This window comes from Lathamus discolor, chromosome 5, assembly GCF_037157495.1.
Source record: "Lathamus discolor isolate bLatDis1 chromosome 5, bLatDis1.hap1, whole genome shotgun sequence".
Lineage (NCBI taxonomy): Eukaryota > Metazoa > Chordata > Aves > Psittaciformes > Psittacidae > Lathamus > Lathamus discolor.
This window is the reverse complement of record NC_088888.1, coordinates 96684882-96705523: the sequence shown is the minus strand read 5'-3', so window position 1 is coordinate 96705523 and position 20642 is coordinate 96684882. Positions and strand designations below refer to the sequence as shown.

Here is a 20642-nt window from a genome sequence, read left to right as displayed (position 1 = left end):
TAATCAGAAGTGTCTCTGATGGCTCCAAATTCTTGGTAAGCTCCTACAAGTGTAAGAAACTGCTATTAGGTGGCTATCTGTCTGTCCCTGCCTCTCTCTCCCTCCAGCTTTTACTTTTCCAGGCTGAGCAATTGTGTACCTGATTACAGAAATCTTTTTGGTTGTTCATGTGTTAAATTAGCCTGAGGTCATTAAACTTGCTCCTTTTTCTGTTTCAGAGAGAGTAATGTCTGTGACATAAATCCTGTACATTTCCTGTTTGCTATGGGGACGGCTGAGGTAAATGTTAGCATTCCTTTTAATGAAAGGGCAATAATGTTTGCTTTTTTTATATTGGTTTGCGTGAGGAAAAGGAGTCATGACAGGAACCTAATTAATGAATGTGATCTCATTGCTGTGTTAAGCATAGATCTGTTAAACAAGGTGACTTTTTAGAGCATAGGGCAGATGCAGTTTCTGAGCTGCTTTGGTTGCTGAGATGCTCAAGAATTTTGCCAATGGGAGAGAAAATGTTATCTTGCTTTACAGTGTAGCCATCTGTAGAAATTAGCCTGCATGTGTACCCTATTAATCATCAGAGATTTAGTGTTAATTATATTGATTCATATCACATTTTTGAAAATCAAAAGTGAAATGTGTGGAGCTTGTATGCTACTATTAGAACAACTAATGTTAGCCTAAGAAATTTGATTTATCATAGATTAAATAATACAAATTTTCAACATTTTCAGGATACCAGACATCAGTTGCGTAAGCTTAAAATGTATTTTCTAAACTCTTTAGGGTAAAGTGGAATGCTGGGACCCTAGAACTAGAAATCGAGTTGGGCTCTTGGACTGTGCTTTAAGCAGTGTGACAGCAGATACTGAGTGAGTAAAGGCCACCTTTTCAAAGTGTCATCTTTTGGGTTGGTTTTTTTTCCAGAAGTTTTGCTTTTAGAAACAAATCCCACTTTACATTAAAATGGCATGCTCATGGTCCTCTCTTCCACTGGTAGTGTGAATGAAGGGTTTTCTCTGTCATAAAGGAGTCTCTTAGTCGTTGACCTTAGTAGTGGCTATTATTATATACGACTACAAGTTGTAAATGTAAACAGTGCAGCTTTTTGAAGTACAAGACAAGGGGTAATGGGTTAAAACTTAAACAGGGGAAGTTTAAATTGGATATAAGGAGGAAATTCTTTCCTGTTAGGGTGGTGAGGCACTGGAATTGGTTGCCCAGGGTGGTTGTGAGTGCTCCATCCCTGGCAGTGTTCAAGGCCAGGTTGGATGAAGCCTTGTGTGGGATGGTTTAGTGTGAGGTGTCCCTGCCCATGGCAGGGGGGTTGGAACTAGATGATCTTGAGGTCCTTTCCAACCCTAACTATTCTGTGATTCTGTGATTCTGAGTAGTGTTTCTGAGTGGTATCTGTAAATTAATTTACATTAAGTGTCTCAGTTGTTTTTAACATTTAAAAATTATTTGCAGCCTTTAGTAAAAGAATGTCTTAACTCTAACTAAGCATTGTGCTTTGCAGGTTAGAAGGTTTACCATCCATTTCAGCACTGAAATTTGATGGAGCTTTGAATATGGCTGTTGGAACATCTACTGGGCAGGTAGACTTAAGTTCATGTACAACAGTTCTAAGGAGATCCTGGTTTTGCAATTGCCAGTCCAGGTCTATCACATGTTGAGTGCATTTATTGTAATGTAAATACCTATGACAATACAAATAAATACAGGTATTTGCAAGAGCATAAATCACATAGAGTAGCAATAGCCATTCTTAAACTGCAGATTAATTTTGTCAGATCATCTTGCCCTTCAGAAGTAGGGGCCACTTAATACCATCACAACCTACGTACTACACAACTTCAAATTCTGTAGTTTTTTTATGAAGTATTTGGGGAATTTGCTACTTTTTGAGACTCTTAATCAGTATCATCTCAGTTCAGCAGATCTGCTTTCCCTTACCTTGATGGTGGCCAAAAAGGTAAAAGTGAAGTCTTTCAACTACCATTTTTACTGTCTTTCTGTAAAGGATCATTTAGATTCATTTATTCATTGTTGGCATGGTATTTTTAAAGTGAAGTATGGGGATTTTTTTCTACTTTGGTCAGTCTTTTCACAGGTTTAGAAAACTGTAGCTTGTTCAAGAGCAGATATATATGGTGTTTCACTGAGTGATAGTCACTGAATGTCGAAGGGGGTAAGAAAATTCAAACCTTGTAAGAACAGCACAAGAATCTGAAAGTGAAATATTAATAATTAAGGAATACATAGAGCCTTGAAAACTGTTAATTTTTTTCACTAGATATTTAAAAGACTTTAGAAAGATGGTGAGGTCTTAATTTTGCTCTTAATTTTTCTAGACTGAAGCACATTGAGGTTAAGATAAATTGCCAGAATAAACTAGGTGCTCTTAATAAGTAAATTCTGTTTTCAGAATTTAAAACTACTATTGTAAGTCCTGCCCTTGCTTTTAAGTAAAAAAACCTCAAGTTTAGTTAAATCTTTAGTGTGCGTGACTTTCTCTTGATCTTACAATATTGTAAATTTAATCTGTCTCATTCTTCAAGGTTTTATTATACGATCTCCGGTCTAGTAATCCGTTAATAGTCAAAGATCACCACTATGGCCTGCCTATTAAGTCAGTTCAGTTTCAGCGTCAGTTGGATTTAATTATCTCTGCAGATTCTCGAATCATAAAAATGTGGAACAAAGATACGGTAAGTGTTTTTATGTTGGTGCGTTCAGTTTTCTCAATTATTACTTGTGTTTTGGTTGGTTGTTTTTTTTTTTCATGCAGCTTAAATAATAAAGCTGAAATTGAGTGTAGGAAGTCATGTTTTTAAGATGTCTAATTTCCATAGCATTTTGTCCAGTCTGACTGAATAAAGCAACATCTGAGAAGTTATTCAACAGCCTGTCAGGGATAAAGATATAGTCAGGTATTTTTTTAGCTGTTTGTACATGTCTGCCTAAGATGCTTCTTTCAGTAGAAGGATTTAAACAGAAAAAGTAGTATCTTAGCAATTGCCCTGGTTTGCATATTTCTCAGTCTGCTTGAACACATCCAGTTATGATTTTCGTCAGAGAGAAACATGGTTATTCCAATTCTCTTGCGCAAAGAAGGGCCGACTTCAAAGGTATTTTATGATCCATTGAAATCAGGTGCTGCTTATTTACACAGAAGCCTATTTGGATATTGAAGCCTGGATCCAAATAACAACATGTATTATGCTGTGTTGATGTTGCAGCAATGTCTCTATCCTTGCTTTTTGCACCTCTAAGTGAAATAGAAATTTGTAGCTTTCATAACACTTTATTTCATTGTATTATGCTGTTATTTTCCTTATCTTACTCTTCCAATGAAGCCTGCACAAAATATGTTACCCCATAGGTTCATTGTGATATTACTGTAACTTGGTTTGTTCGGTTTGAGGGGCTATGTTTAGTCATGTATTCCTTCTCAAAAATGTGCTCCATCTATGCTTTTCTGGCTTTACAGTGACACATACCAAGAGCAGTTGTAGTTTAGGGACACTTTTTTCTGAATATTTCAGGCAGTCATTTCTCTATTGTGCTTCCTTATGAACTTTCAGCAGCCTCTTTTATTTTTTCTGTGATCAGAAGCAGTTTTTTGTAAGCTCCTCTGCAGTTATTTTTTTATTGTTTAAAAGAGCAAATAAATTATTGGTTATTATTTAAAACATCTGCAGTGGCCTCTCTCCATTTTTCCTAGGTATATACATCTCCCTTATTGGGAATGAAACACTGTAAGGTTTGTCAGGTGGCCTCTGCAGTGGGAAAAGGGAGGTTTTCTTACTGCTGGAAGGCAAAGATAGCTTTGGACTCTTTCCTAGAGTATGTTCCAGCTGGCTCCACCTCTCCCAGATGTTGGTTCCTGACTATCTCTGGCTGGGAACCAACTGCAGAGGCAGACTGTGGGGTGGAGATCGTATGGCTTTGATACCAGAATAGCCCCATGCTGAGACGTGCCTTGGGGTGGGGAGCATGAGGCTTTTGTCTGCTAAGACCGGGTGGAGGAGGACTCTTATTAATCATCTGAGAGACCAGAGGTGGGTGGGGTAACAGCATGTAACTGGGAGGGAAAGGAAGGGCCCAGAAAGGTAGGTGGGATTGCTGCAGGGAAAGAAAAAAGAGGAATAGGATCAAAATTTGCTCTGTTCCTGTCCCTCATTTAGAACCGTGTAGGCATGTACTCTCATGCTCCAGATTCTGTGGCCCAGTTCTTAGAGACTCTTCCTTTACTGGCTGTCTTGTGTGTTGGCTTATAAGAGCACCTGTATTATGTCTGGGTTTTTCAGACTCTGTTCCCATTCTTGTTTTTCTTTTTTTTTTTTTTTTTTTTTTTTTTTTGCAGGGGGTGGGGGGTGGGGAATGTTATTTCCTGCTTGTACCTCTTTCTTAAATAACCTTTATAACTTCAATTCTGGTCTAAGCTAAATGCCACTGGGTGCTTTTACTACTTTTATATTTAGGCTGCTTTAATACTGAGTTTATAAAGTGCTGAGCTATATTTCATGTAAGATGAGCAAGTTGGAAGAACCAAGCTCCAGACTCAAATTCCACTCCCAATCCATCATTTCAAAAAATAAAATGATTTAATGATACTACACTGAGTTGAACAAGATGGGAGTTACACTGACAATGTGCCAGGAGCTTATGGACTTCACCCGCCTTTTGCACAAAATAAAGTAAATCTGACGCATACATTTTCAACACAAAAGTGTGAGCTGAGAAAACAGAGGTGCCACTGTATGTTGCTGTGTCTTCAGTAACTAGTAGGCTAGACTTCCTTGTAAGAGATCAGATCAGAGACCAAATTTAATGTTGAGTTCCTTGTGTTGTGTTCAGATACTTTAATAACATCTTAGTGTTCTGCAAAATCTGTGCCATCTTTATTCCATCCTATTTCTTAGCTTCTGTAATGGCCATTCTTAACGTTAAGGTTTACTAAATCATGTTGTTTGGAGTACTTCATAACATATTTTCTTCCTACAATTTCAGGGGAAGATATTTACTTCAATGGAGCCAGAATACGATATCAATGATGTCTGCCTTTATCCAAATTCAGGTACGTTAGCTATATTAATGTCTTTATTAAGTTCAAAAGGGAAAGCCAGTGTTAATCCAAGCTGTTGTCTTTTTTTCTGTTTAGGTGATATGAATTAGTTCTACTTTCCTCCTAGAGCTAGGAATAAATGGTTACTTGTCAGCGTCATTTCCTCTGCATCTGTATTAGATTGGAGCCTCTTCACAGTTAGAAGCTGCTGTGCTGTCAATTAAGTGGTTGACCTCTTTTGCTCTTTCAAATATCTGAAGTGTTTCATTTCATAACAATAGGAATTTTGGCTTTTTGTCTTGGCTAAGCCCCAGATGAGTTAGAGCTTGCTTTCTAGAGCTAGGAAAAACCGCTTTACAGCAAGTTTACAATTTTTACAAGTGTTTACAGCTATTTGGTCTTACCTTATTTTAGATACAGCCCTTGCTGTGCCCTCCCTTAGACTGAATTTTTTGGTTTTAAGTGTAGATTCCTAAGTGTACAGAGTTGAATTCTGAAAATGACTGTTTTCAAATTTACGGTGTCTCAACATTATGCTTAGAGGTCAAAACTGACGGTCACTTTTAACTAAAACTTCCAGATCCCACCACATGAGTAAAAATATTTTACAAAATGTTCGTATGTACATGTATGCTTTGGTTGTACCTCAGATTGCACCTGATCTTAATTTTCCTCGCTTGATCTGAGTTGCTTAGCTCGTAACTACTATGTGATACCTGCTTCATTTTTAGCAAGAGTATTGGAAAAGATTAAATAAAAATTACGGCCACAAGGATGGCATAGGGTAAAAAGCTCTTGATCCAGAGAATGCATGTGTTGCAAACTGCTGTTATCTTAATTTTAGAGGTAGCAGTGAAGACAGTGTGACTTGGACTTTGATTCGTGCTAGCAGCTCAAATTCAAGATTGTAGATAAGCGAATTTGAGATTTCTAGCAAGTTAAAACTTATCTTGTCTTTTCTGCCAACTTCAGTTAAGAATGTGTCCTTTTTTCTCTTTTTCTGTAAGATGAGCACTTAAATCTTGATCCCTGCTGAGGAAGTGGGCATTTTTGACCTTATGCAGCCACAAAACAGTAATGGTCTGCAGGAACTTCCTGCTGAAAATGCCAAGTCACTTCCATGGTGCTCAGGTTTAGCCCCCTGTGATGATGTTCCACTACTTATGAATTGGGCTAGGTTTTTCTGAGCCCTCAAAAAGACATTGATACCGTTTTTATTTGTGTGCCATGTATTTGTTTTTCTCAGATCAAAGTGCCAGAAATAATGTAAGCAAAGAATTGAAGCCTGCCAAAACTGGGGCATTATGGCATGGGCTGAGCATGCATCTTGTGTGCCCTGTTTCTGTGTATGAGTTGATTGGGGTATATTTGAGAATAAATGCATGGTACCTGTGGAGTGTGCAACATAGGTGTAGAAAAACCTGATCTTCTCCCATCCATAACTGCTACAGAGAGAGCGGTCATTGAAGTAAATGATCTTTAGCATTTCATCCCGGTATCACCTTTGAGCTTATTGATCTGATCCAAAAGAGAGCCCAGGTGTGAATTAACATCTGTGCAGCATTGATAACAAAGAGCTCATGACAGGGAGTGAAACAGAAGTAAGTTATTTGATAGTGTTGAATCTTGGTATAATTTAGTTTGGAAGGGACCTCTGAGGGTCATATATTTCCTGCTCAAAGCAAGGCCAAAGTTGAAGTTGTATATAACTTCAAAGTCTGATCAGGTTGCTTGGGTCATAACCAGTCAAGTTTGAATATGTACAAGAATGGATGTTACTCAGCAATGGGCGCTCTGTAGTCTCTCTGGTACGTAGGCAGACCTCAAGTGCTGTTGCAGAAATCATTTTCATGAGATTGTGGAGGAAGAATCTTGTAGCACAAAGAATTGAATGCACTCCCTAAGAATTGCATATATCCCTAATGTTGCTTATTGGACATTACTTTTTCACCTGTTGGTGATCTAGATTGTGTGTTCCAGTCTTGGATCTCCTCCTTAAGTCAGTTCTGCTTTTTTTTACTCTTTTGTTCTTTGATCATGTCTGTAGGGCAGCAGATTGATATCTTTTGGTAAGAACTGTTAGGCTGTATTTTATAATCACACAGAGGCAGAAGGGAAAAACTAGGGCATGTTGCAGTGGAAATTAAGAGATTTAAGGTAATAGGTGGTGCATTGCATGTTTGTCATAAGTACTGTTGCTCCAGAATTTAGGATGCTTAGGTCCATCACATGCTTATTCAGAATTTAAAGAATAATAACAATTGAATATCTAAAAATAAGGAAATACTTCCAGTAATAGGAGGTTGTAGTTATGGAAAACTGGATAGATAATATCTGTGTGCTAGTATAGCTATGGCTCAGTGCTCTTATTGGTGCCCCAGCATTCTCAGAGCAGTGCTGAATGTTTGTGAAGCCAGCATGGCACAGGAAACCCAAAAGATGTTTGCCTAGCTTGTGTTTTAACACTTGGTGTGAAACTGCTGCTTAGAAAGTCCATACCCTAATCTCACCCTTAGGAAATGGTTTTAACACTGCATTGCCACAATCAAAAAAAATAATGGAAAGGTGAAATTACGTAGTCACTATTCCAGAGCATTTTACGTTACAATGTCAGTGAACAAGGGAAAAACCACAGATGTCATCTGGTTCTCTAAATTGGAGAGGTATGGATCTGAGGGAAGGACTGTTCGGTGGATGAGGAATTGGTTGGATGATTGCATCCAGCGGGTTATGGCAACAGCTCAATGTCCAGGTGGAAATTAATAACAAGTGATGTCCCCTGAGTCATCCATACGGGGACCAGTACTGTTTAATATCTTTATCAGTGACATAGTGGGATCGAGTGTACCCTTGGCAAGTTTGCAAGTAACACCAAGCTGATTGTGCGGTTGACACTCCTGAGGGATAGGAAGCCACCCAGTGGACAGTGGACGGGCTCAAAGGTGAGCCCATGCAAACAAGGCTGAGTGCAGGGGCTTGCACCTGGGTCAGAGCAAAGCCTGGTATCAGTACAGGCTGGGGAATGAGGGATTGATAGTACCCTTGTGAAGAAGGACTTGGAGGTGCTGGTGGTTGACAAGCTGGGCATGACCCAGCAGTATGTACCAGAAACCCAGTATGCTGGGCTGCATGAAATTGTTCTTTTTCAGTAGCTTTGTGTGAGTTTTGTTGTAGTTGGGGTTTTTTTTAAATTATTTTACCAACCAGCTTGAGTATTGCTGTCTTTCATGGGAAGCAACCCCTTTTGTGTCTTTGACCAAACTGCATGATGACAGATTTTAGTGTGGATGTCTTAAAGTAGCTGTGGATCTCTTTTCTCTGATCACACATGCACAGAATGGGGCTACCCGAAAAAAGGTTTACACTTAGGAGTAGCATTGACTCAGCTTCAGTTAAGTTGTAGACTATAAATGAAATTCAGTGGCATCTTCAGGGTATAGAAATCTGTGCCTCATTTGTTTTAATTACTGGAAAACAAGTTCTTATGTTAAAACTGTGTTTTATAAAACTGCTTCTCCCCTTTACTGTCGCTTCATATTCTTGTTTTGGTTCCTTTAAATTGAAGATACTGTATTGCAGAGAACTTTCCAAAGACGGTCTTATTAAAACATTCCCTCTGAAAAAAGAGTTCTCATTTATTTGCCTTTTAAAGTGATCAAACTAGGCTGCTGTGTAGTTTGTTAGGGTGTGGTCTCTCTTCCCATAAAAATTGCTTAAAACTAACGAGCTGAAACAATGAAAATGTGTGGAGTAGGCTTCTCCATTCACAGAGTTGTTCCTTATTTTTTTTATTCTTTCAGTTTGCCTGCAGTGTACACCCATGTACTGTTCCAAAGACTGGTTTTGCCTCCTTTAATTATTGGTGGAAGACTCAAAGAGGAGGTTTTCCCTTTACTGATATCTTTGAAGCACCTGCAGAATTAATTTCTGTCCTCTTATTTCTAGTGATTCATATTAAGTCAGTGGAGACATGTTTTGTCTCCTGAAACAGTAGTGAGCACGCTGGTATATTACCGGAGCATGTAACCTATATACTAGGCTATAGTACATTGTGTGTGTGTCTGTATATATATGTATATACTATAAATTCTTGCTTTTCCCTTCAATTGCGTGCAGACCTTTCCATGTATGGTTTTTAGCCTCAGTGTGCTGACTAAGCTTTCACAAATGCCCTGCTTTGCCAGGAAAGAAAGCCCCCTTTTTTCTGACATTTTGAGTCCAGCTGCATTGTGTATTTTTAATAAAAGGATTAGGTAGGAAGGATTACTCCACCCATGTTAATTGCGTTTCTCTACTTGGGTGTAAATTATATTTCTACCCTCTGGGTGTGTAGTAATTGACCCAATTATTCATAGTCTCAGTGGCATATGTTAGAGTACTTTTAGATCAGAATGTTATCTAACTTGATTGTTCTTTTCTTCTTCATATTCCATTTGTTGCATTACCTGGTGATCAGCTATGTTTGAAATAAAAAGTTGAGATAAATGTCAAAGTATATGCCAGATGTCCTTATTACTCCCTTATGTGAAAGGAAGTTGAGGGTATTTCTCATTCTGAGCTCACAAGAAGTCTTGTGGTAGTTGGAGATTTTCCATGGGTTTTAACACTTCTCCAGTAGTATTTTGTATTTAGAGTATTTACAGCCCTTGTTTGTGGTGCTTCTTAGGTATATTTATAGATATTTCAGAATTTCACTTTTGCCCCTGTTGGCTAATATTACTGCATTTGAAGCCACAATATTTCTCTCATTTCTTGTTGAGAAGCTGCTCTTGTGTTGGTTTCCCAAGATAAAATATCAACAGAGGTATTATAAACCATGTTAAGATTTACGAATTTGTTTAGACTGTAGGTGTGTGTTAAAACAAAACAAAACCAAACCCCCTTGTATTCATAATGCAAGTTTATGCCTAAGGTAGGGTTTTCAGTGCAGTACTAACTGGACTTGTTCTAAATAGTATTATGGGATGAACTGTTTAAATTTGGTGTGAAAATTCTCAACCCACAGTTGCCAGGACTTAGCGTTACTTGAAGTGGTGCTGAGCAGTTAAGGTAAAGCACAAAAGGGGATGAATGTGTAGGAAAGGAAGCTTGTTAATTGTGTTGCTTTCAGACCTTTTTTACTTTAGCATTTAATACAACATAGACTGATTATAGATCCAAATTAGCTGTTCCATTGCAGGACAAGAATGTTCCCTGTACGAGCTACAGGTAATGTGATTTCACCCTACTTCCCTAACCTAGGAAGAGTTCTTTCCTTACAAATACCCAGGTTGCCATTCTGATATTTTTACTATTTTGCTTTTGGTGCTATCAGTTTTTCCACTTTTCCCATTTCTTTTCCTGGAAAAATATTTTAAGTCTGATGTACAAATCTACAAAAAAATGTTAATTAAAAGCCTCAATTTTTTTTTTTATATATATATATATATATATAAAAAATTATTTTTATATATATAAAAATAAATAAATATATATTTAAAAAGTAGTTTTATCCTTTTGTGACCAATTTTTTTAAATGTGGAAATCTCTTTTTAGGAATGCTAATGACTGCCAATGAAGCCCCTAAAATGAATATCTATTATATACCAGTAAGTAAGACAAATTGTTGCTGATACTGCTTTTTTAAAACTTAGTAGTTTGGTGCCATTGAAGTATTCATGTTGGAAAATTACTTATGCAAATTCCCATCTACATTCTCTGACTTCTCATGATAAAGTAAATTTAAGTCTGCCATATTTTATTAATGTAGCATATGTAATTACTGAAAAAACAACCTGTAAGTTGCCTTATGCTACCAGTTCCAAAACTGGCTAGTGACAGAAGGAGATTCAAATGGAGCTTTGCCAGAAAAAGTAGGTTTTTGATAGCTGATCAGAAAAAATTCCTGAGTTGGGACCATGTAACTTACTTTCAAGACAATAACTTTTCTTTGGTGTGAAGTGTTTCATTACTGCCTTTTAATATGTGATGTATAGTAAGATGGTCATGGCAGTAGATACTCTTCTCTGTTCTGACAAAGAAATGTTACTGTGTGGCTTCAAGTACAGCTCTTGTCTGTAGCTTCTGCCGAATGCCCTACTTGAATTGCAGCTTTTCTCTTGAGAAACTCTTCACTTGAAGGGCTTAACTGTAGGTTAGCTATGTTGTATTTCTGTGGGTTGGTTTCAGGAGACTTAAGAGCAAGCTGCCTGGGGTTAGGGAATGTTACAGAAAATTGCATGTGTGTTTCACTCTTGTTTTGTTTTCAGTTCTGCAGTGCATTTTATTTTTGGCCTGGTAGGAGATAAATAGTAGGATATACATGTGAATATACACAGAGTATCTGACCAGACTTTAAAAATATGTACACTTGAGTCATTTGAATCACATTCTAGATAAACGATAAAATTTATTAATTTTGAAATATATATTTTAATTAGTTTTTAAATCAGCTGAGAAATCTTCCTTCAAATTATAAATTTTAAACTAATTTTAATTAATTTCTTTAGTTTATTTCTGAGTTATCCCTGTGTGCCTAGTATGATCTTGATTACATTTTAATATGGAGATTCATCGGTTTATATCTTTCTTTATGGAGTAGACACTATATACCTGTTGTACGTACGTGTCTAGAGAGAACAGTATATCCCTTTAAACAATTCTGTGGTCTGGTTAAACTTTTTGGTATTACTAGATTTTTGCACTTAAAAATTTATACATGAGTTCTTTGTGTGTCATTTATGTCAGGTTGTTCTTTGGATGTAAATTATTTATGTCTCTAATTCAGCCCTAACCAACTTAAATTTTGTTAACTGGAGTTATTTGGTGCTTTGGATAACAAGGGGTAGGGGGACAACAAAGGTTTTTGTATTAAGGCAAAGTTTTAGCTGTAGTTAGAAGCTGAATACTTTGTTTCTGTTCACTTTCTCCTTTGTAAGGTTTTGAAGAGTACCTCTACAAGCATTCTTTTATCTCTCTTTTTAACTAATGGATTGAGGAAGATAAACTCCCATATTTTCAAAGTCTGTTTAGTTTTTAAACTTGAATGGACTAGTTACTCAATTTAAGTAGTTCAGATGGAAAAAACATTCCTTCTGTCACTAAGAGTAAGGTTCAGCTTCTCTCTGAAAATTGTGCACTGAGGTTTTTTTTATGCAGGTGTGTATGATGTATGGACTTTACACCTATAGTACATTGCAGGCACATATGCAGTGTTGCTGCTTAGCCAAAAAACTATTTAGCTGTCTTGACTGTCACCAGCAATGAATGTTAGAACTTGTTCTAGCCAGTATTATTCTGAGTATTCTTCCACATACTGTAAATCAAAATGAAGAATGCTTCTTTTTCACTCTTTCAAAAATCTTGCTCTCATAAAATCCTCTGTGAATACTGAATTCACCTTCCTGAAGTCAGATAAGTAATTTTACCCAAGAAAAATAAACAATGTATGTTAGATCTTAAATCATATTTAACAGATGTTGTTGCAAAACTAAAACTGACTAATACTATCTAGTATTTTTGCAGCATGCAGGCTATTCCAATGAGAAATAACACAAATCTTTCCTTAAACCTTCTTCCTTTTTCTCTGTTCTCTGATTATTGGTACCTCAGTCTCCCTTTTTATGGGTTTTGCATTCACAGTAGCACACGAGTGTACAAATTGACTCAATTTATGAATGTTAAAGCGTAAAACCAATTAAGAGTTCTGTCTTTAAAATAGCATTGTGTATTAAGAAAACTTACAATTTGATTCTAAGGCTACTACCCAGATGAGATTTGCTTTTTCCATAAGCTAAATTTTTCCAGTGCATGTCAATGGCTTTGAGATTGAAGGATGCTGAGGATACCTTAAATACAATAAGTATTCAACAATCTGTAGTTAATTTCAAAACATGGGATGCTTATTTTAGACAACAGAAAAGTTAAAGGTACAGAGAAGTTACTCTAAAATAGGACAGAAGTCTCAGTCTCATAACTGGCTTTTTTACCCTGTCTTCGTTTTCATGACCAGAACAGAATGGGCTGGGATAGTGTTGTGTAATTGAGGGGTTTCTTACTGCATTTCCTAAAAATCAAATCTGTAGCTCACTAAATCTGTTTTTGTTTTTTAAATCTTTTTAAATGAAGGCGCTATAAAGTGGCGAAGTCGTGTCAGCCTCAAACTGCTCCAGGGCATTTGTTATTAAGGAAGACTTGATGTTATTAATGTGTTCATATTACAGTTCTGTACCTTGATCTTTTGGGCTAGTTATTTGAGCTCAGAGATGCACACCTGTCCTTTGGTTTCTGTGTCAGTAGATTACTAAGACATGGGTTTTTTCCGTCCTTGGAACACTGAGTAAATTTCCTTGCATGGGCAAAGATGAGTTTAGTTGCATGTGTTTTTGGAGCAAAACTTTAAAGAACTAGTGGTTTGTTTTATTATCTGATCTCTTTTCATAATTTCATTTTCTGTCTTTTTGTAACAACTAGGACTCATTGTTTTTCCAATGAATAGCTTAATTTTCTATTTGTTTGTTTACTTTGAGATAGATGTGAATACTCCTTATAATGTATTTTCCATTTTTGAGATGTTGACAAGAACTTAATTATAGTTCTTGAATTCCACAACAGAATAAATGCCTTGGGGAAATGGTACTACTAGAAAGGACAGTTATGTTTCAGAGCTCTTGGAAGTACTTTTGTGTAAGTAGAATCCATTCAGTTGCCCTAGCCCCTCATTGCCCTATAGTGCTAGTTATTACCCTCTTTTTGTAAGTCTTCACTGAAACAGCTACAGGGAATTATCATTATTATGGTCAAGGAAGATACTTAAAATCTCTGAAATGTATGGTGATGTGCACTAGCCCTCTAATTTACAGCATAAGAAATAAAATCTTCAGGAGAAGATATGCACAGAAGTCGGAGTCCTGCAGAGCAGGCATGCGTATGTACACGATGGGTGCAGACATACCCATCATCCTCTGTCCTTGATTGAAGTTGGCCAGACAGTGTAGGACTGTGCCCAATCTAATATACCCTGCTTCTCAGCAGGTTTTATTAGTGTGGGCACAGTGCTGTGCTAACACAGCTACATGGCTTGTGAACGAGAGCTGGCTCATGTCCGGCCAGCTTGGAGTACGGTCTGACTGAGCTCATGTCTGACTGAATTATCTGTGTACATGTGCCCATTCTCTCCATTGTTAATGCCAAAGCTAAATTTCCATTGCAAAACCAAAAAATGACTGTGTCTTGAACTTCAGTGTTAATAAAAGAATTGACAGCAGGTATCATCATAATGTCTGCAAATGAAATGGCATGCATCAGCTTTTCGTGCAGAATTTTCAATAAGATAGGTATGCAAGTGGAGACTGGGAATGTCTGAGAGAACTATGTGTTTCTTAAAAAAAAAAAAAAAGCTAATAAAAACCCCAATCAGTTATTTCTTTTGCAAAGCTGTTAGTAGAGGGAAAAGAAAGCGATTTTTGGTTTGCTAGAAAGGACAGGCAGGTTTGCTTTTAAATGGCAAGATGCCTCACGCAGGTACACAGTTCAGAGAGTGAGTATAGCCAAATTGAATCTGACCATTAAAATGAGATGTTGGTTTTACATAGGTAACATCTTCAGTGGCTTAGCTAAGAGACTTTATTTTGTTGGGCTTTAATGAGGGCAAGTGCCTCTGACTGGAATTGGGCTGTTTGCCAATAGCTTAATAGTTAACTTGCAGTTTATGCAAACATTTGAAACCTATTTCTTGCCAGCTGGCTTCCTGGTATATCGCTTTGATGTGTGCCTCAGGAAGGTTGAAATGAAAGTTGTGTGTGCCTTGGGATACTTTTCAGACTACTGACTCAGAAACATAAGTTGAGTCAATAGTGCAACCAGGTCCTGGCCAAAGAAGTGAAGAAAGGAAGAAGATCCACTGACAGGCACATGATGGTCCACTGGCCTGGGATCTAAGATGAGCCAGGTTCTCTTAAGTTTAATTGAGGCTGACAGCTTCCCTGACACATAATGTTCTCTTTTCAGGTTGTACAGAAAGCAACCTACATGTTAGCTCAGGGTGGAAAGCAAGGGTTATTTATTCTGAGTGTTTAGTACTGCTTACACGAACATGTCTGATCTTAGCACAGACGTTTCAAATCAGTCCCGTCTCCTTTATTGGGCCTGAAACTTTGGGCTACATATACATACTGAAACTGAAACTTGTTCTATTCATTAGGCTGTTAAGAGAGCAATTAAGTGTGTAATTAATTGAGTGTAATATTCTGTGTCCTGGATTTTTTTTTTACTTTCCTGCAGTCTTGGCAGAAAATTCCCTGTTAAGGCTAGAAGCAATGTACTTTTGGTGTAGAGAAGATACTAAGCTCTTTAAGAAAAAAATAAATCCTGGAGCGTCTCTGGCTTTTTTTCAGGTGGTTTTGGAAAATCATTTGATATTCTAGCACGCTCCTAGTTCAGGATTGCTGGAGTTATAAACTGGAAATGTTTCAAGGACAAGTATTTCTTGCCTACTCAATGATTCAGTTTCTCCAAGAATATCTTTGAAATGGGTCTGGTTTCTAATACAATACCCGCTTTGGATGTGTGGATCTCTTTATTGCAAGAAATATTTATGAATTTTGCCGTCTTCAAATTGGGTGACTTTTCAGCTAAACCTGATATTCCTGGTATTATTTTACTTTCATACATGACATCTTAAATTATTTCATTTGTCCATTTTTTAGGTCCTCTACTTGCCTGGTTTAATTCTTCTTTATCACCATCTTCTTGCTATGAATATGCTTCAAAAATGCTCATTATTTAAAAAGAATAAAAAAATTCCTTAGATTTAGAAAGAAAAGCTATAGAAAAAGTTAGAAGCTAGTTTTTCCTTTGTAGCTAATGCTGAAATAGCATGATCACAGATTGAGACACCAAATTCTACTAGCTTTTATATCTTCATTTAATGCACTGGATATTTGCTAAAACAAATCCAGAGAGGGAACTCGCATTGAAGGAAATGGCAATGAAGGCAGTTTTTAAGACCTTAGTTCATCCCCTTGTTTGTTTGTTTGTTTGTTTTCTTCATACTAGTTTTGAACAGTCCTGGACTGTAAATTAAGGATGAACATGCTTTGGTTCGCTTGTAGGCGGCTGGGTTAGCTGCCTCTAAACCTACTTGTGACTGAATTGGCCAAAGAGTTGTGTTCAGTTCACTCACAGACAGATAAAACATTTATCTGCAATCAGCTGGTAATTTCTGTTCAGTCTGGTGACAGCGTTCTCACAAGGGTTTATGATCATCAGACATCCATCCTTACAGACTGTCATTTTTCACTTTAAAAGATGTGGGATGTTTCTCACATGTGGCACACTCCACACTTACCTCTATGGTCATAGATAGCCTTTCAGGATAATTTAATTGCTCTAAGACTTGCCTTCTCATACCCCAGTTATTCTGGGATCTACTAATTGTCTTCTGTCTTGGGTCTTCATATGGAGGGGATGCAATTAGAGAAAAACACCTACTCACACCTTGTACTTCATGCCCTTAAGACTGACGTTCTGTACAGTCAGGTGTCTTTCAAATAGTTTATGGGTGCTGTTAAGAGTTAGAGCAAGATCTTCTGAACTGATTTTTGGCTTCTACATGGTAAAAGCTATGAAGCAAATGATGCAATTTTTTTAAGATTTGTGTCTGGGATTTTGGCAATAATAGAACAGAGTAGGCTAGAGTGAAAATTTTGATTTATTTTAGGATATTTTCATGTTTTCTGATTGGCAGAATTAGGTCATTCTGGGTTAATGCTGTCTTAAGTTGTTGTCTTGGAGATCCTATGGTGAGGCTGTATTTTAGAGTTCATCTCCTTCAATGCAGCCATGGAACTGAATTAACTGAATTGTGCTAAGAGATTCTTTGATTTTTTTTTTTATTTATTTTTTTTCCCTTTCCTGAAACAACATGTAGTGTAGAAAAATGTTTCATTCCCTGGGAAAAAATGTAGTAAAATAAAATACAGTAGCTGTGAGGTAGAATAGGAAGTGTTGGTCTTAATGGTCACTTGTGCATTTTAAGAACTGTGAAATGAGTGGAAAGCAGGACTGTTATGAAGTAGCGTATTACAGTTGTGCTTTGGGGCTGCCAAGTATTAAGAAAAAAAACTTTCCATTAATAACAGGACATTTGAGTGCATCTTTGGCTTTTAAACTGATTCTGATTTTTGTTGTATCAGTCTTTTAGAACTGTGTTTTCCATCCAGAACAGTCTAATCATTTACACAGAATATTGTGCAAACAATATAAAAAGAGTGTCTGGTGAATGATGCATTACCTATCTCACAGTATTTACAAGCATAGGAAAAAAGTTGTTTATCTTCACAAACAGAAATGTGAGCTTCCTACTTTTGACCTAAACACTTTCAAACTGAAAAATAACATGCTGGGCTTACTCCCAACAAAGGATATCCTCCATTTCCCATGCACTGGCTGCAGGACACTGTACCATTTATCACACATATATAGAAGGAAAATACCAACAATTGATAATCAGGAAACAATTTCTGGTCTTCCTGTAAAACTTGTTTTAGATGTTTTTTGTTGCTGATGATGTAGTAGTTCAGTATAATGTTTAGATTATGAAGGTGTATGATCCCTGCTTACTGCTGTAGATGATAGTATGATAGGCAGCACTTAATTTTTTCTTTTTTTAATAGATACAGCAACATGCTGACTGATAAGTCAATACTTCCTTATAGTTTACATCAGATTCTTCATCGGGCAAAGGAGAAAACTCTTGAAAGCTGAAGTTTTATTGTATTATAACAGGCTATTTATAGGTTTATTACAGGTTATGTACAGGTTTATTATAGCTCGGCTATGCTAGTTGATAGACTCAGATGTCTTTTAGTGCTGTGACTTTCTTAAGCAATTGGTAGTAAAGGACCCTCTGCTCATGAGTTTGTATTTTGAGGGAGGATTATTTTCCCCGTTTTAAGTGGAAGAAAATATAATCATTGAGTATCTGAAAGATTTTTTTATTTTAATTACCTGAGTTGCATTCGTTCCTTCCTTTGGGCCATCTATTCTTCACTTGGCTTCTGAAAATTCAGATGCAGTTGCTCAGCATCTGTCAGTGAAGAGAGAAGCAGTCACAGATAATGAAAGATGTAATTGCTGAAGTTTTTTGCTATACTATGGTCTATTAGCATGTAGTAACAATCAGTGTCTCTTTTAGCTTTTATATCAAAAAAGATACAAAGTACATGAGAATTTTCTCTGTGATAATTTCAAGTAAGTATTTCATTATATTTGAAAGCAGAGGCAAGTGACTTGGGGCCTAACTGTATTGTCATCTTCTGAACTGCATTCAGTAGCAAACCAAATCTGTTGTGAGTTATGACTATTTCATACAAAACCAGTAACAAACTTGTGATGATTTAAGATCTCTATCACACAAATCTCAGAGGTAAATAAAACCATCAAATATATAGAAGGTTTCAGATACATATTTGAAAGATCTTATTTCATAAGATCTGTAAGATTTCTTCTCTCTAGCACTATGCTCTGGTTTTACTGAGGTTATCTTCATTATCTGACTGGAGGAGTTTTAGATTCCCAACAGGTAGTTGCCTTTCCTTCTCTTCGTGTTGTCTGGCAGTAGTTGTATAAACTCACAAAGCAATCTTTCTCTCGGGTTCGGAAAGAGAAATAAAGCTGCTATGGTAGAGAGTTGTTACAAAGCTCGCACTTTCCTAGATTTCCAGTACCGTTGGATTTGCTGTTGCCTTTATATCTGTCGCATTCCCCATATGTCCCTAAAATGCAGGACATGCTCTAAACTCCACAACAGTAAGTTTTCTTTTCATAACTGTAAAGATACTTATGCTGTAATGTTCCTTGGCATCTGGCTTGTACTCTGAGAGTTATTCCCTGTAGGTCCCAGACACTTAAAAGCACAAGAAGCAAGTCTTTGCACAGCGTGACAGTTGGAATTCTCCTGTCCCATCAGAGAAATGGAGGAGGGAACATGCCAGAATTTTGCATTTCTGTCTTATTCTTGGTGGTTCATGCTTGTTAATTTAGATTGCAGTTTGAGGCTGTTACTATAATCTAGGCTACCCTGGATTTGGAGAAGGCTGAGGTTCTTAATGACTTCTTTGCCTCAGTCTTCACTGGCAAATGCTCTGACCACACCACCCAAGTCTTGGAAGGCAGATGCAGGGACTGTGAGAATGAAGACCCTAGGCCCATTGTAGGAGAGGATCTGGTTCGAGACCATCTTAAGAGCCTGAACATCTACAAGTCCATGGGACCTGATGAAATCCATCCTCAGGTCCTGAAGGAGCTGGCAAATGAAGTTGCTAAGCTGCTGTCCATCATATTTGAAAATCATGGCAGTCAGGTGAAGTTCCCGACGACTGGAAAAAGGGAAATATAACCCCCATTTTCAAGAAGGGGAAAATGGAAGACCCGGGGAGTTACAGACCAGTCAGTCTCACCTCTGTGCCTGGCAAAATCTTGGAGCAGATTCTCATGGAAGGCATGCTAAGGCACATGAAAAACAACAAGGTGCTTGGTGACAGCCAGCATGGCCTCACTCAGGGGAAATCCTGCCTGACCAATTTGGTGGCCTTCTATGATGGGGCTACAGAACTGATGGACAGGGGTAGAGCAGTTGATGTCATCTACCTGGACTTGTGCGAAGCATTTGACACTGTCCCACATGACATCCTTGTGTCTAACTTGGGGAGATACCAATTTGATAGGTGGACCACTCGGTGGATAAAGAACTGGCTGGATGGCCGCACGCAAAGAGTTGTGGTCAATGGCTCAATGTCTGGCTGGAGACCAGTAACGAGTGGTGTCCCTCAGGGATCGGTGTTGGGACCGGTCTTGTTCAACGTCTTTGTTGCTGACATGGACAGTGGTATTGAGTGCGCCCTCAGCAAGTTTGCCAATGACACCAAGCTGTGTGGTTCGGTTGATACGCTGGAGGGAAGGGATGCCATCCAGAGGGACCTTGACACGCTTGTAAGGTGGGCTGATGCCAGCCTTACGAAGTTCAGCCACGACAAGTGCAAGGTCCTACACCTGAGTCGGAGCAATCCCAGGCACAGCTACAGACTGGGCAAAGAGGACAGACTCGGAGCAGGAGTGGAGAAGGACTTGGAGATGTTGGTAGATGAGAAACTTAATATGAGCCGGCTTCAGTGTGCGCTTGCAGCCCAGAAATCCAGCCGTATCCTGGACTGCATCAAAAGGAGCGTGACCAGCAGGTCGAAGGAGGTGATCCTGCCCCTCTACTCTGCTCTTGTGAGACCTCACCTGGAGTATTGTGTGCAGTTCTGGTGTCCTCAACATAAAAAGGACATGGAACTGTTGGAACAAGTCCAGAGGAGGGCCACGAGGATGATCATACGGGAGGTGCTCCAGTCCCCTGAAGATAGGCTGAGAAAGTTGAGGCTGTTCAGCCTGGAGAAGAGAAGGCTGCATGGAGACCTCATAGCAGCCTTCCAGTATCTGAAGGGGGGCTATGGGGATGCTGGAGAAGGACTCTTCATTAGGGTCTGTAGTGGTAGGACAAGGCGTAACAGGTTAAAACTTAAACAGGGGAAGTTTAGATTGGATATAAGGA

At 38.0% G+C, this 20642-nt stretch overlaps 1 protein-coding gene across 1 annotated transcript in view; it reads left to right on the top strand.

Moving 5' to 3' along the window:
- Window positions 1–20642, top strand: part of NOL10 (nucleolar protein 10) — a 53959-nt gene that overhangs the window by 9498 nt on the left and 23819 nt on the right. The window contains exons 8-13 of the mRNA XM_065681621.1: window positions 219–279; window positions 784–869; window positions 1517–1595; window positions 2559–2708; window positions 5014–5080; window positions 10604–10656. Coding sequence (XP_065537693.1) covers window positions 219–279; window positions 784–869; window positions 1517–1595; window positions 2559–2708; window positions 5014–5080; window positions 10604–10656 — 496 coding nt within the window. The remainder of the gene's footprint in view (window positions 1–218; window positions 280–783; window positions 870–1516; window positions 1596–2558; window positions 2709–5013; window positions 5081–10603; window positions 10657–20642) is intronic.